The sequence below is a fragment of the Branchiostoma floridae genome, chromosome 3 (genome assembly GCF_000003815.2).
Source record: "Branchiostoma floridae strain S238N-H82 chromosome 3, Bfl_VNyyK, whole genome shotgun sequence".
NCBI lineage: Eukaryota > Metazoa > Chordata > Leptocardii > Amphioxiformes > Branchiostomatidae > Branchiostoma > Branchiostoma floridae.
In genome coordinates, this window is record NC_049981.1 from 18,856,721 (window position 1) to 18,872,999 (window position 16,279).

Consider the following 16,279-nt stretch of genomic DNA (forward strand, 5'->3'; position numbering starts at 1 on the left):
CTGATACAACTACTCTTAAGTTTCAGTTGCAAAACTTTTATACAATCAGGTGATGAAAAGCTTAAACATTTGTGACTTATTCCCATTGTACAGTAGGAAAGGAAGTAAGTTGTTTCTCAAGTTACGCACTCAGCCTTGCTGATATTCAGGTAGCTGGTAATGAAAGCAGACAGTTAATAGACTTATAAAGTTCCTTGTTGAAAAGAATTTCTGCCAAAGATTGTCAGGAAAATGTACCCTCTCTTGAGACCACTATGTATGTATCACATATACAGCACCCATTGTAATAATTTGCTGTGGAAATCATGCTTTATTGAGATTACCATCTTGGCTTGTTGCTGTGTCACTTTCAATATGGATCAAAATCTATCATCCCGCAGAAGCTTTAATTTCTGGCTGGCAGTAATATTCACTAATAACACTCAGTCTGTCTGGAAGTACCTTTATTCATTTGGCGGTCGCCCTCCCCTTCATGTCCTAATTCCACGTTAATTTCTCGTTCAGGATCACCTTCATCGATTTCCCGGCGCGTCCGATGCGCGCTCCCCACCCCCTCATCCATCAAGGTGTCCCATGTGACCAAACAAAGGCTTAGCTGGGTCTCCACGTTTCCCCGCACCCGTTCCTACACCAAACTATTGCCTCAACCTTACCATTGTCGTGCCGTCCCCCGAGATGTCGTCTCTATCCTCGGGGACTGCTATTATCCAACGGGAGCACAAAGATTCCCCAGCGGGAAGAAAATTAGCATTATTGCGAGGCAGCCCTGACTTGTGTTGATAAGCGCAGAGCGGGGATTCTCAGGCTCTACTTGTGTGGAATATAGTTTGGCACGCCGGGGTAAATTGTGTTTAATCTCCCCAAACACTCCACTTAACTCCTGTAGGGTCGGATCATTCCCTGCCTGGTACCAGTTACCAGAGGAGACAAGGATGGTTATATTCAGTCTTTAAGTTAGCTAACTTTGTAAAAGTTGTCAAGTACATGATTGTCTTTTGTTGGGGGGAACTATTGAGAGAAGTTCAGTGGACAATGATGGCAAATTATTTTGAAATACAAAAATGTAGTACAACCATGAAATATCAGATCAGATTACTTAATATGCTAATGAACAATAATAAACCACGGAGACCATTCAATCATCAACAATATGCTAGATAATAATTAGAAATCCTGAACTGCGTTATGTGTGCAATGATATCACTATAAGTATCATTTCATCAGGCATGGAAAATTGGGTCTCCCTTCTGCAGAACTAAAATGCTGTTTCTGCCAATTTTTGGATATTTGTCATTATTGATATTTATATGAGTATATCCATAGATACATCTGTATACATTACTCCAAGCCAGGAATACAGCAAAGTATAATAAACAATAATTTTTTAAGTTATGTTTTACAAGCAAAGTTAGATGGCTTATTGAAGGGCAATGTAAGTCTATAGAAACGCTATTAGGAAACTGAGATTTGAAAAGGAACTCATTGAAAAATACAAGATATTTTCATCTTTTTATATGAATATACTATTAGGTATATGTCTACTTTTCTATGTTCAACTAGTTTTTTGGCACTTTCATTTTTCCGCTCCTTTCCCCAGCCATGGCTCTGGCCAAGGCCCCAGAGATCAGGGGTTAACTTACCTATTGATAACTTGACCTTAGCAATGATCTGTTACCTGATGCATTAATCTTTCTAAAATTGATCGCTCTGGAATATTGCTGACTCTTGGTCCATAGCCGTCTGTGGGGAGGTTATATCCCAGCCAGTGTGCAAACATCTGCTTGAATGTCTGGCAAGAAGCATTGAATCAGGAAGGCCCAACCCAAGGACTAGTACCTCTGGAGCAAAGAATCTGTCAGTTCTGTAACGTCAATAGGGTAGAAGATGAAGCACGCTTTATTGTACATTGCAGTTTATACAGTATTATGATAGAAATGTTTTTTTTTAAACAATTATTGTAAGAAAGTTTCCTCACTTTGAATAATGACTAGTCTTGAAAAAAATCATTTTCTTTATCATTCTATGTTAAACAAACCCCACTCTCAGCCTATATTCTTAACATCCCCAAGAGATAAGAAGAAATCGAACCTCTGTATATTAAGAGTAGTTTTAGAGCCTACGTTTTGGATTATTATAAGAGGCCCTGTCACTATTTGTACTCTATTATGATTTTTATGTTTGTATGCCATTACTTAGCCCTTTTTTATAGGATTTAACTTCAAGGCTTGTGATGACCAATCTGCTATAGTGTTGTACTTTGGCCCTGTAAGGGAAATGTACAATTAAACTCCTACCAAATTGCAGCAGTTCTGGCTGTCTCACTTTTCATACATTTTCTTGTATACCTCTTACTTTCCCGTTCCAGTTTCTTCCTTTGTCAATTTCCTTTCTCTTCCTCAAATCTCTTTGTCTCCCTTTACTGGTACCTTAAATCTCTTTGTCTCCCGTATCTTCTTTATTTTTCTGTTTTATCTCCTTTCATATTTGTTGTCTTGTAAATTGCACTTCCTTCAATTCCACTGCAAATGATTTAAACTGGTGAAAGCAGGTACTTGATGACTGACACCTGATGATCAAAGAATTTCTCCATCTTTGATCACTTCCCCTTGGTAATGCTAAAGGGATATCAAAGAGATACCAACTATTTTGGAAAGGGTACTCCTATCAGATGTACACCTGAATCAACACAGACGACCAGTTTTCCTGGACAGACATTGATAGCATCTCCAGCATACTAAGAAGGATAGAAGGATCAGAAAATGTGTTTTTCTTCCGTTTGTGTTGCAGGGATGAGACATCACAATATAAAGATGTTTTCAGAAAAAACAAGATGAGATTCCTCCCCAAAAGGGGATGTTGTGGAAATAATCAAAACCTGTCTGCTCATGTCAGGTGTGCATGATACTGTAAAATAACAAATATTGACCTGCATAGCAACTTTCTACCATACTAAAAGTGTTACAGTATGGCACAACTTTTTTGGTCTTGTTGGAACCCATACAGTCTTGTATAAGAGATTACAGTAAGACTATATTGTATAAGAAAGTACAAAAAAATGTACTAGATAGCCATAAGAAGATTCACACACTGTTGGCTATCTATGTTTTGTTGTTGAAAGGGAATAGAGTTTAAATAGATTATAGAATAAGGGCTATGTGTTACCTGTGAAAAGTTATGACAATAGCAAGTCACTAGAGGGCACCTAGTCTGATAATTTCTAGTTTTCCCACAACCTACCAACAAAATAAACATAAAACCAATCTGTCTAGTTGTTCTTAAGGTACCTTGGTGACCAACAGACGGACAGATGCTGCCTAAATATAACCTTGGCAAAGGTAAAAAGTAAATGTCCTTTTGCATAGTCCTTGAGTGTTATTGAGACTGTGTAATCCTACAATTGGGTACAAAGACATTGCCCCATTTACATTCTAACAGTATGAACCCAAACTACCCAACCCTAGGAGTCAAGACTGGGTAGGTGTACTTGAGTTAATCTAAATCCCCTGGAAGGTCAAGTCTTCTGGCTGGACGTGTGGAAATGAGGTATAAACACTTCAGGAAGGGTGAAAAATGCTTTTCAATAAATATGCAAATGAGAGGAGGTAATTTTCAAGGTGGCAAAAGTCAGCACAACAGGACAGACTCCCAGCACTGTGCCAGCCAAAGGTCCTCGCAATCGATTTTTTATGCTTTCTTTTTTCATCAAGGCTGAATGACACCTGACCTTGTAGTCGGCCCCTGATGCTGGAGTAATTACACCCCCCAGTTTTGGTCTCCTGCCCTGATCATTGCCACCTCTTCCCAAATTATAGCCACCATCATCCCAGACATGGTCACACCCTCTCAAAGTCAAATGGTCTCTTATGTGAGTAGCTGCAATTGAAACTTTGACATGCCCACCCAAGGGAGAACACAGGGGCCAGACAGAGATGGGAGTGGAGCTGATGAAGACTTCATCAACAGAAGGGCAGGTGTACTAGAATAACTGAGTTCACAGGCACTTTAAGTTGTAAAGTTAAGAGAGAGAATCAAAGCAGATTTGGATGCCCAACTTAATAATATCTGTGTCGATAGGACAAGAATAAATTTAAAGCTTCTTGTAGAATAAGATGTTGATATTGGAGTATACATGCATATGTACAGTCAGATATATGGAATAGAATCACAAGAGTTCTAAACTCAACTATTGTCGTCTACCACAAGCTGCACTGGACTGTACATCACCTACCTACCCGAATTAAACAAATTGTATGGTATTGTGCTGAAACTACATGATGAATTTCTAGGTGAACTTACTACATGTATACACAAAAGCTGTTGCTGGTTTAGACCTCAGATGTACTTGTGGGGGCTGCCGCTCTCAAAAATTGTTGATGCCAAACTTTGTGAGTTCGGATTGGGAAACTTAAAAGGCAATGAGTACATGGTAAGTGGAAGTGGTTTGCTTGGCCGAGTGGTGTTGGAAATGGAGTTGAGAACAAAGCACGGCACAGGTGACTAGGTAGACACCTCAGAAGTGCAAGGGAGGACACATGGCTGCCCGCCCATGTCCATCGTCCTTCAGTGCTGAGTACATAATATGGGAGATCTGCACCCTGATAGACAAACAATACATTTGTAGATGTCATGGTCTGTGGTAAATTAGGAAATAGTTGGCCATAAAGGTAGCTATATGTCTTACTGAAGGACAGTAGAAAATGGTCATAAACATTTGGTCATGAAACCACACCTTTGCCTGATCTAATAGAAAAGAATCTAAAATCAAAATGTACTGTATCTAGAATGTTTTCTATATTCATCTGATAGGCTGCTCCTTACGGTAATATGTTTTAGCTGTTTCTCTACTTGAGGAAGTTTTCACTTCCCTTTTGCATTTACCGATGTTGAGAAGGCCACAGTAACGTCATGGTGAAATGGAGTGAGTAATAGAAGACACACAGCTTACACCTAGGCTTTCTGTCTTCCTTGTAAATCTAACTCAGTGATTTATCATGGACACAGCATTATTAGCTGGCTTGGAAGTTCCTTTCTAGAAGTGCAGTGAGGTTCCAGTAGCTGGGGTGAAGCAGCCGGTGGCTAATGGGGTGGGGAGAGAGTGCAGTATGCCCTGCCGGCTGCGCTTGCCTCCAACGCCGCTTCTGTGGACAGTCTGACGTCGCTGATCGAGGAGATGATTAATCATGTTCTTCTGATTGTTTTCTGGCCTGAAATTCACAAGTTTTACTCCATAGATGCGTTTGCTGTTGTACTTCAAGACTGCTCCAGGACAGATTGTTTCAAACCAGTGTATTGGTTAATGGATATACATGTACTTCTGGAAGTAAGATGGAGAAAAAAGTGGACAGGAAAAGTCTTATGAAGACCTGTGCAGCTCTTGCAGATATGTTCACAAAATGGAATAAGTCCCAGAGAAAAATAAGTCTTATTACATGTAGCGCCTTTTTTCTGTCTCCATGCTCGATGCAGTTTCACAGAGCAAGGAATGGAGATTATCTTACCCTGACATGTACAGGGATTAGTTGAGAAGGCAGCCGTGAAAGGCAGAACAGAGTGGGGCATGCGTCTTACAGGGGAGGGCAGGCCTTATGCTGGGGTAAATGGGGCAGAGATTGTACCATGATACAGGTGCATTGATACATTCAGGATATAGAGACATGATGTACAACTTAATAAAATACTCTGCTATAATTGCTTAGGGCTCTTTTCAAAAAGATGCTTGGACAATAGACTTTGAGATGCTGGCAGTATGCCTTCTTTTACATTAGCCTTTTGCGAGGGACTTTTTTTACAAATCTATACGCAAGAAGGGAAACTTTTCAACCAAGTAGACTGATGATTTTTTTTAGTTGTCCCATAGACCTGTTGCATTAAAAAGTTGTACTTGTCCAGTAATGCATCACAAGTACTGACAGATTTTGCTCAAGAGGATGCAATCCTAGGGAGTGATAGATGCTTGTTTATCATTCTACTGAAAAGAAATGTCCTTCAGAAGTGAACCACTGTGACTTGTTTTGGGATGACAGTATGAATTGATGAGATGAGAGAGAGTGGTAATGCTGGTCGTGTGACCTGGCATTTATCTGGGAATAAATCTGCATTATCTGTGCAGAGGGAGAACATCACCTGTGTCCTCTCGCTGGTGTGGAAGATGCACAGTGTTTGGGCTGCCATGCTAGTTTTTACCTTATGAGTTTGTTTGTTTGTTCAAACTATTGTAGTACACAAGGGTCGCAAGTTTCCTTCCTGTTTCTATATTAGGGTATGCATGAATGTAATTCTACAGAAAGGAGCACTTCTACTTTAACGTGCTCATGGCACCTCCACGATCGCAGGATCATCACTTTAAGTCCCTTTCGAAAGACGGGTGCAGCTCCAACCTCCCAACTGAGATGCCCAACCACGTAACCCAGGGTCTCCCAGTTACTATAATTTGAACCAGGAGCTCAACTGTGAGGCTACTACCAGTTGAGCTACAGGGCATCTCTCTTCTTTATGATTATCTATTGGCTACATCTGGATTGAACCCTTTTCATAATGTATGTTTCCACAAAATTTGGATGTTTGTAGGAGAGAAGGCCATAATGGCTGCATGCCAAGAGAAGGGGGCAGGCAGCAAGTGGGAAAAGCCTGACAGCTTCTCAGAAATGAGCAGAACAAGAGCAGAACTGGAATGGCAGAACTGTAACTCAAGACAAGTTGTTGGTAGTGCTAAAGTCTGAGTGGAAGTCTTTCTTGTGTAAGTTTGCCGAACCAAAAGTGCCCGGAAGTCGTCAATTTGCATTTCTGAGTGCTCGGGTATATTACACCTGTATATAGACTGGTGTGATGTTAGTTCTGTGGTCTTTACCTCTTCAGGAATAGATTGCAGGATAACGTTGTGTTCATGTACAGTGTTGTATGTTATCGTTGTAACAGCTATGCTTTAGACACCAGGTCCTATAGTTTGTCTTTCTGATACACTCTTCCATTGGCCCAACAAAATTCAGAACGCTGCATTTTGTGACAGATGCAATTTACAAGCAGGCTGGAGGCACGATAAAATTTCCGGTGAGGAAGCACTTTTGCGGGTTTTCTGGCAGGTTGGATCTTTAATGAGACATGTTAAGGAGTAGATATGGCCCATCAGTCACTCCCAGCACAACTCCCATTTGTCACGTCTCATTTCTGCTTTATTTGCTGCAACTGGTACGACAGAAGTTAGTCTTACAAAGTGGGAAGTGAAGAGTGCTGAACTTTTGCAGTTGTTCTGGAATCTTCCTTGCCGTGATGAATACGGATTAAGTATACTTCAAGCTCTCAAATCTTTATCAATGGGAATCATTTGGTTTTGTCAGATAAGGCAAAATTAGACATATTCAATTTTGTCAAATTCAATGAGCATAGACATATCTTTCTTCTGTTGATGACTTGGGAGAATGTGACCCTAGCATAAGTATGTTTAAAGCTCCTAACTGATTATCATTTCGTCAAAATAGACAGGAGAACATTTGACATTTTACTCTACATTAAACATCCTCAACAGATACTGCAACGAGATCAAACGTTCCAAATACATGTATGTATGGATTTGCTATCACTATGGTAACTTGCTTGCCTCGCTAGCAACAGTCTCTCTTTAAGAGCAGGCTCTTAAGAGACACAGAAGATAGTTTTTAGGTTACAGAAACATGGTGATGGTAACCAGACTGACTACAGCCATTTGGGTGTGTTATCTTTAATAATCTCTTTCCTCTGTCCATCTTTTTTCCCAAAATGGGGAACAATTGAAATTTTGCTCCTTCAAATATTCCATAAATTTGATAAACATTATGGCTGAATGTGGAAACTTTAAGTATCATGGATTACACCTTATGCACACCTTCCTGATAAGACGTGACTGCTGATGGCATTCAGGTCCAACGGGAACATGTCAACCCTGGTTACACCTGCTGACAAAATTGCCAGTTCGGTCGGGTTTCTGCCTAGTTGGTTTTTCAATGAGACAAGACAAGGCAGTGATAAAAATGATCAGTCATGAGCACTCATACCATCCATCTTTACAACGCTCCGCCACTTTTACCCCAATTTGCTGATCAAACAAGGCCACTTATGTAATTTCAGCTCTTTTTCTAGGCAGCAATCTTGATTGTAGATCAGAGATTACTGTGGAGTTATTGATAGTGAAAGAAAACATCTATCATCTTGTCCTTGACTTGCTGGATCTGTAGAAATGTATCTGCTAAGTACTGGCACAAGGCGGGACAATATCTGAGAGTGAAAAACTTAAGGGATTGGCTATATTTTTCGGTCTCAAGTTCACTCAAGCTCACTTAGGTGGACTGTGTTAGTACAAGAAAAGAAAGGAGACGAGGTATAATGTATGACAATCTTTTGCTTAGAGATAATTACTATTCTCCTATTTATAAAATATATATTATGCAAATCAAGAGGTATTATAGAATTACTCAACAGAAAAGTTAGACAACTGAATAAGTTATGTCCCTCTGCTCTTGTTGAAGGTATTAAGTATATCTAATGATAATTGTGGTTCTAACAGTAATACATTCAGAAATCTTAAATGTGTCCTTCAAAATCTGAAAAGACCTTGTATTTGCAGTAAAATCCCACTAGCATGTGCGGCTTTGCCTGACTGCAAAGATGCAATATTCCCCCTCCACAGTCAGTGCCTACCCTGACACAGGGCACCTCCCTGCCTATTTGCTGCTCCTAGGCACATAAGTGGTCTGCACATTAGTCATAAGGACCTCAGAGCCGTTTTAATGATTACATTGAATATGGAACTGGTCACACAACAGAGTGAACATGTCAGAGTGTGTCTCGTGTCATAAAGCTGGTGTTTCAATCTGTAAAGCTCCATAGAGTTTTCACACTGAGCTGTGAGGGGTTGCACTGTCAATGGGATGTAGACCATTGGACCAAGAGTTGGACATCTGTCATGAATGGGTGAAAGAAATCCTGCAGTTCACACAGCTATTGCTAGGTGGTGCCAACATGCAGTCTCTGTATTGACTGAAAAGCTGTACGTGTTCAAGTATGCACTAACAGCGAGCAGATTATTATTGGACTGAGCAGAGCACTTTAGACTTAGTCTAATGCTTTTGACCATTTACAACTTTAAGGTACATATCTGATATTTTGAGGAAAAAAAGACTTCTCTAGTCACAGCCAATCCTAATAACTCTCAGCAGGGGTCTTCGCGCCCATTGAAAATTTAGAAAATGGTAAATCACAAGATTTTTTGAGACAATCTTGAGCTCTTTCAGGACAATCTTGAGATTTTGTAAAACAATCTTTTCCTAACAATCTTTTCCAGATTTTTCAGAAAGTTTCAAGATTCTTTGAAATGATCTTAAGATTTTTTTTCCAGACATCTCTTTCCCAAAGCAACTTTCAAAATATCTTGAGATTTTTGCAAAGCACTTTAAGTTTTTTCTAAAACATCTCAAGATTGAGTCAATACATCTCAAGATTAAGTTGATCTACTTGCTGTGACATTCTAAGATTTAACTACTGCTACAACAGCACGATTAGGTCTGTAGATGTCATTTAGTAATTTAAAAAAGCTCCTTGGCTACTATTATTGTACGTGAAACTTGGACCTGCCATGAGTACAATTACTGTGGTTTCTAACACTAGTGTTGGTGAGATGTACAACACCTGCTTACAATGCATACAGCAGATGCTAGGGGGCAATGTTGCACAGCAAAGAAGAGATTTAGATCTCACTTTTGTCATTTTGTATTCATCCTATACTTTGTATGAAAAATGAAAACTTGCATTACCTGCCTGAACTGAATGAGGGCAGCATTGTTTGTTTTCACATTTCTCTGGGACGTGTTGCTTCCAGCACCTTATAACAAGACATGTTTTAGATAATACTATATACAATTTTCATGTAATGTAATGTAATGTAATATAATGTAATGTAATTTTCTGTGACACGGATTGATTGAATGATTTTCCATTGCAGACCGCTGTGGGAACAGCTATTGTGAAAGGCTCTGGTGACCAAAACAACAACATCTGGTGCTATAACTGTGGGACGCAGGGACACTTTGGACATGTGAGTCTACAAAAATCCAGACAGTGTAGTTTCTGGGGCATAGCATGAACAATGCACATATATTGTATATAATATGTATAACACTAGAGTTCGGCGACCTCATACCTCCATGAAAATTTAGAGCTTTTGTAAATTTCATGCAATTGACTAACACATTCACATAATTTATGCGTGGTGTTGTTCATCAATGACTAATGTACACATGTCACAAGTATAAAATTCCAATCATTAGACATAAAGCGGCTTCGCAATTTTTACATAAATTATGCAAATAAGTTCCTCATTACCATATTTGGTATCTGTTTATATTCCATCCATCATAATTAATAAGTGTTACATTTATTGAGGTCCAGTTATTGCTAATAATGGTATTATACAATTTCCTCATTAATTATGCAAATAAGGTCCTCATATGCATAACATGTATATCATTATGAACACCTTTGCCTAAGCTACCTGCACCCCTAAAATGATGCCAATCCATCAATCCTTTCTGCAGTTATCCTCTTTGGAATGTCTTGACAAAAACGCCCCTGCAGTTCCAAAATTACATGTTAGGGGGCTGAAATCTGCCCCACTCTGTCATGACACTGCAAGCTATCTACCACCCAAATGTCAAGACTATATCATGTCCGGGACAAGAGATACATTGAAAAAGCTGCTATGATAGAATATTCTCATTAATTATGCAAATTTACTCCTACTTTGCATAATTAGTATCTTATCTTGTACAACATTGTCTAAGGTACCAACATACCAAAAATCATGAAAATCCATCGTTCCCTTCTTGAGTTATCCTCTTCAGAAGTTTTTGACAAAAATGCCCCTGCTATCCCAAACCTAGTCGGTAGGGGGCCAAAACTTATGTCACTTATTCCTGAGCACAAGAGCTATCTAACACTCAAAAATCGTGACCATAGCGTGTTCAGAACAAGAGATAGCAAAACCGGAAGTTGCGCTGCAGTACCAAGGGAAGCTGCTCAGGGGCCCAAAATCTAATCACTTCCAGCTTTCATCGCCCCCCACCAACACACCAAGTATGAAACTAATCCATCCAGCCGTTCTTGAGTTATCTTGTTGACAGACAGACAGACAGACACACACACACACAAACGCTGGGTAAAATATAACCTCCATGACATTTCATGGAGGTAATAAACCCTTTTAGTGTTAGAAAACAATACAGCCAATGATTAAATGAATCATAGTTTGCTGTAAAATGAACGGACAGATGTACAGTAGTCATTGTCACTATTTTATGTGCTTCAAGACTTATTAAATGTTTTTTTAGGATTCTTTGTCCCTTTACCAACTCAGCCCATGGCTATAATCAGACCAACTCGGCTTAACACCCTAACCCTAACCCTAACCTTAACCCTAACCCTAACCCTAACCCTAACCCTAACCCTAACCCTAACCCTAACCCTAACCCTAATCCTAATCCTGGCTGAGTTGGCAAAAAGTGTTTGGTCAAGTTGGTAAAGGGCGAAATTGTCCAGATCCTTTTTTCAAAATAGAAGATTGCTCCGATGTGTGGTTTATGATTACAAAAGTATAATATTCCTAGAATATGGTAACTTTATGAACCTGCTGCCTCTGTGGACAGCTCAATGCACCCAACTATTACAACTTGTATGATGTACTTGACAGTACTTCACACAAAAAACATTCTGGTCCTTTGGATAAAGTCTGAAATGAATTTTTCATTTTCAGGACTGCTCCTGGCCCCCCATGTGTAAATACCTGTATCCCACATCACCCTTCATAACAGTGTATGGGGAGTTCACACACAGTGGCAAAGGGAAGAAAAGGAAGTTCGGTGAGTAAACCCTTCTTAAAGATACACAATCATATAGGTAGACAAATGCGTGTTGTATGTTTGGTTTCATCATTGTGAATTTTTTTTTTCTAAACAGACTTGATGCAAGTGCAGATGTTATCTACATGTGTGTTAATTTATTAGTCTATTAATTCAATGTAACCTTAACAAGAAGAAATGCTTACTTTTCTACAGATTCTGATAATGACAACTATAGGAGCCACAACAAGAGAGCAAGAAGAGATGGACAAACATATCAGTCACCACATGGGACAAAACAAAACTTTAAAGACAATAAGAAATCAAAACTGTCTTATATACAGCAGTATAAAAAGGAACAGAAGAGGGAGAGGAAGAGAGCCAACCGAGCCAGTCATCAGCAGGGGCAGCAGGGGAGGGGACCTGGGGCAGCAGGACAGTCCAAACATGACAAGAAGAAATCTGTCAGTGCTCAGGGATTTGCCACATCATTTAGGGGATTCAACAATGGGAAAAAACAGTGGTGACGTCTAGTTAATAAGCTGAGATCACATTGATTACAGGTGTTAACTTTTTTTTTTAAATTTAAAGACAAGCTGCTGGATTATCCTTTATCACTGCCTGGCTTGCACGGACAGTATATTACCAGATATACAGTTACTCTGATTGTTTGTTTGTTTGTTACACACTTTTAAGAAGTCTTTGGCTGTGAGGCTGGAGCATCTGAGCCTAAAGAGTTTTCCATTTGCTTTTGAGATCATTTTTGATTCCTGTATATCCCATTTTAAGTTTGCTTGCTTAGCAAACATGGGAATACCTTGATGGGAACACCTGCCAGTGTTGCCTTGACTTTTGAGAATTGGCTGGGCAGAGGGAAGTTGCACCAAAGAAAATACAACTATCTTGTAAGGGAAGTTGCACCAAAGAAAATACAACTTTCTTGTAAGAAAATTCAACAGCCTGTGTCTAACACTAGGAACACACATCATTTCACAAGTTGTTTCACACCCATCATTCTATACTGATTCTCATGCTTCCTCACAATTGTGCTCCTGTATAACAAATTGTTGCATGGAAGTGCCTTTCTACTTGGACCCAATGCACCTGACAGTAATTATTATCTGTTTGTAACCTCCTGTGCAAGGCTACAAAACCATGTAACATTACTTCACCTTTATTTATAATAGAGTATTTAGGGCTATCATGATCACAGAGTATTTAGGGCTATCAAGTTGACAGAGGGAGATTTCAAATTGCAACATTTTGAACATATTGCACTTTGGAACCACCGGCCGTCAACGGAATATCCCTAAATACGCTGTTTTTAGAAACGACGGATATAGGTTACCTCGGGAATAAAGGTCAATTGGCATTAACATTTTCCACTACCTATTCTGGCTCATAATGTAGAAGTTCTTATATGTAGCATTCAGGTTCAGAATGTTATTCATAAGCTTTGGGTTCCTTAACTCATACTTTTGGAATATGTGTTTTTAAATCATTGCTGTCGCTGAACCCCGTTTAGCACATTTCAATCAGGATTGATGTACAGGCTGTTACATTGACTAGATATTCTATTATTTAATAGATGATGAGCATTAGCTTGTCATGTACTTGTAGTAACTTAAACATAGATTTTGGTTTATTGCAAGTCAAGTCAAGTCAAGTTAGTAATTTGGTTCTCAGTCATTGTAGAGACATTGTCTTGGTTGGTTAAACTTCTTGTTGCCAAGTTAACACTAATCATCAGTGTAATATTCCATGCCATCAAGTAATAACATATGTTTATATTCAACATATGTTCAACAGCCCTATACAAGTACCTTTGCCAATAAAGATGGTCAATGAAGCCCTCAGAAACATGCACATTCAGTTTATTTCCAGTGACAAGACTTTAATAGAATCAGTTAATGTACTGGTGCAATAATATTGAACATGTTGAGTGAATGATTACACCATCATAGAAATCATGTTAAAAATAGTTTACTTTTGACTTTATCATCATACAATATGAAATAAAATCAAGTGTATTCTAAATCTCAACAAGAAACTTGGCAATTGAAATTAGTGTAAAAATCGCCATGGATCAAAAGCGCCACATAGCGGTGAAAAATAATAATGCAACACAAGTGCCACGGCTAACTTATACTGCAGTGTTCCAATTGACCGCTAGAAAGCGCTTTTTAGCTGTGTACTGGTACTAATAGTAACGGGGGCCGCCCTAAGATGCCCCCCTTTTTCACGCTCGAACTCACGGCGCTCCATCACTAGTTGCCAAAGAGTGGTCAAGTTTTGATCAAAGAATTTTTAACACATTCATCTAGAGACCATACTTGAATAAGGGAGACATCCATACTGTTCATGAACCCTTCACCCTCCGCGTTACAACTGGAAAACACCGAGGACGTTATCCTGAATATAAATTCCGATTTTGAGCCGCGTTAAACAGTGCGCCCTAACTTGTCCCGCTTTTGGAATTTGCTCTCTTCGGAAGCTGGTGACCAATTTAGACAAACATAAATAAAAATTCTAATTTTATGATATATTAGCTTTCTTTTGACAGTAGAATTGTGATTGTGTGTGCTTCTTGTCTCCCGCGAGGAGGGCTAAATCATTCACAATCCAGGTCATGTTTTTTTTTCTATGGCCGGTCTTCTACTCAACAAACATTTGAAGACCAATATTTGTAGTGTTTTGTGAAGCTTTGTTCCTTATGTGTATGACAGTTGTGTGGCTGTTTTTTATTGGTTGTTTATTTATGGCCACGAGCCACCAATACCTAGTAACAGGTGACCACAGTGATTCGGCAGTACCAACATTATTGTGAAAATTATGTCTTCAAAAAAAGGGGGAAGTTAACGTGTAAAAAAATTTTAATAGAAAAAAAAGGTGTTTGTTTGGACTTGGTTTATTCACCTTTCTAATCATCATAGTCAGTGGCAACAAACACGGCGTACTTATGCATAATAAGATCAGCAAAAAATCTGGGCATCTTAGGACAGGGGGCATCTTAGGGCGGCCCCCGTTACATTGTCACTTTGCTGATTGCACGTGTACACAAAAGAATATTAAGTCGCCAACAAGGAAAAAAAAAAGAAGTAACTACATCGGGTTGAACAATGTTTTTATCTGTTTATATATACTTAGTCAGTGTGTTTATGGGAAGTTGATGTGTGTAGCTAAGAGCTACGTTCTATTAAAGGTCTGGAAATAAACTCAGGAGACAAAGAGTCAACATGACACATCATTGTTAAAGGACGAAATAAAAAGTGTATTTTTCTTTTTTGGTAAACTTTATATAATATTGAAGAAACGTATTGATAAGAGCAGAACACTTTAATAAAGGGCAGTGTTGAGGAAACGCGTAGGTGACGTCAGACATCGATCCTGTCAATCAAAACTGGAGGGGCATCACGGGTAAGGCATCAGGGATGACGAGTCAGTATATCATCGTCAGGTTTAGGGCTGGGTCCAGAAAAACCGGACCTGAAAAAAATCGGTGAACCGGATGTTGGACCTATTGGAAAATGAACAGATTATCTGATCAGGCATTCACGCGTTTGGGGGCTTACCAGTCGAGGAAAACAACGAGGGCGAAGTAGGTTAGAGTCTATAGTCATTTCTACCAAGTTTTACGGTCAATCATACAAAGGCAGTTAACCTTGTAGGATGTCAAAACGTCAATGGGAGTCGAATACTCCACAAAACAGATTTCTTTGTAACGAAATTGACCATTGTTTTGAGTATCGTCCATTCACAAGTTTTCACATACTGTATCAGGATTAGGTCCAGGTCCGGACCTGAACCTATCCTCTGGACCGGACCTGGACCTGAATTTTCTGTACCGGTACCCACCCCTACTGTATGTACAATGTGAGGTTTCGGCCTCAACTTGTGGGAAGGTACGAGGTTTGTTTTGATTAATTTGTTCGGCTGACTACAACATGAAAGTGATTAGGAGACTTGTCAGTCACTATTATCTGTACATGTGTTGCTATCATTGAACAAAAAAAGTCAACGTGTCTGGTGAGACACTGGGCTATTATTAAACCGTCCCTGTCTTTACGTGCGATTTTGCTGTTGCTGTATTTCATTGTTCTCATTGATGTATTACTCCGAGTGGCCTAAAAGAGATCCGAGCTAAAGAAATAAACGACTGCATGGACACGTTTTTGGCGGTGAGAAATTGGAGGTTAGATGTGGTTAACTTTAAACACCCATAACTCGCCAACCACGCACGCAATCTGAAAACGGATTTCAGTAGACAATTCCATAGGAAGAGACCTATCCAATGATAGCATGGTTTCCCAATTTTAAACACTTTTTCAAAAAATCCAAATTTTAAGTTGAGGTTAGATGTGGTTAACTTTAAACACCCTTAACTCGCCAACCACGCACGCAATCTGAAAACGGATTTC

The 16,279-nt window shown here is 39.3% G+C and overlaps 1 protein-coding gene across 4 annotated transcripts in view; it reads left to right on the top strand.

The window, feature by feature from the left end:
- Positions 1–13,717, top strand: part of LOC118411297 (zinc finger CCHC domain-containing protein 7-like) — a 63,541-nt gene extending 49,824 nt beyond the window's left edge. For all 4 annotated transcript variants that reach the window (XM_035813485.1, XM_035813481.1, XM_035813483.1 and 1 more), the window contains 3 exons: positions 9,971–10,063; positions 11,777–11,882; positions 12,078–13,717. In XM_035813485.1, the coding sequence (XP_035669378.1) occupies positions 9,971–10,063; positions 11,777–11,882; positions 12,078–12,388 (510 nt within the window). In that variant the 3' untranslated portion in view covers positions 12,389–13,717. The remainder of the gene's footprint in view (positions 1–9,970; positions 10,064–11,776; positions 11,883–12,077) is intronic.
- The last annotated feature ends 2,562 nt before the right edge of the window (positions 13,718–16,279 follow it).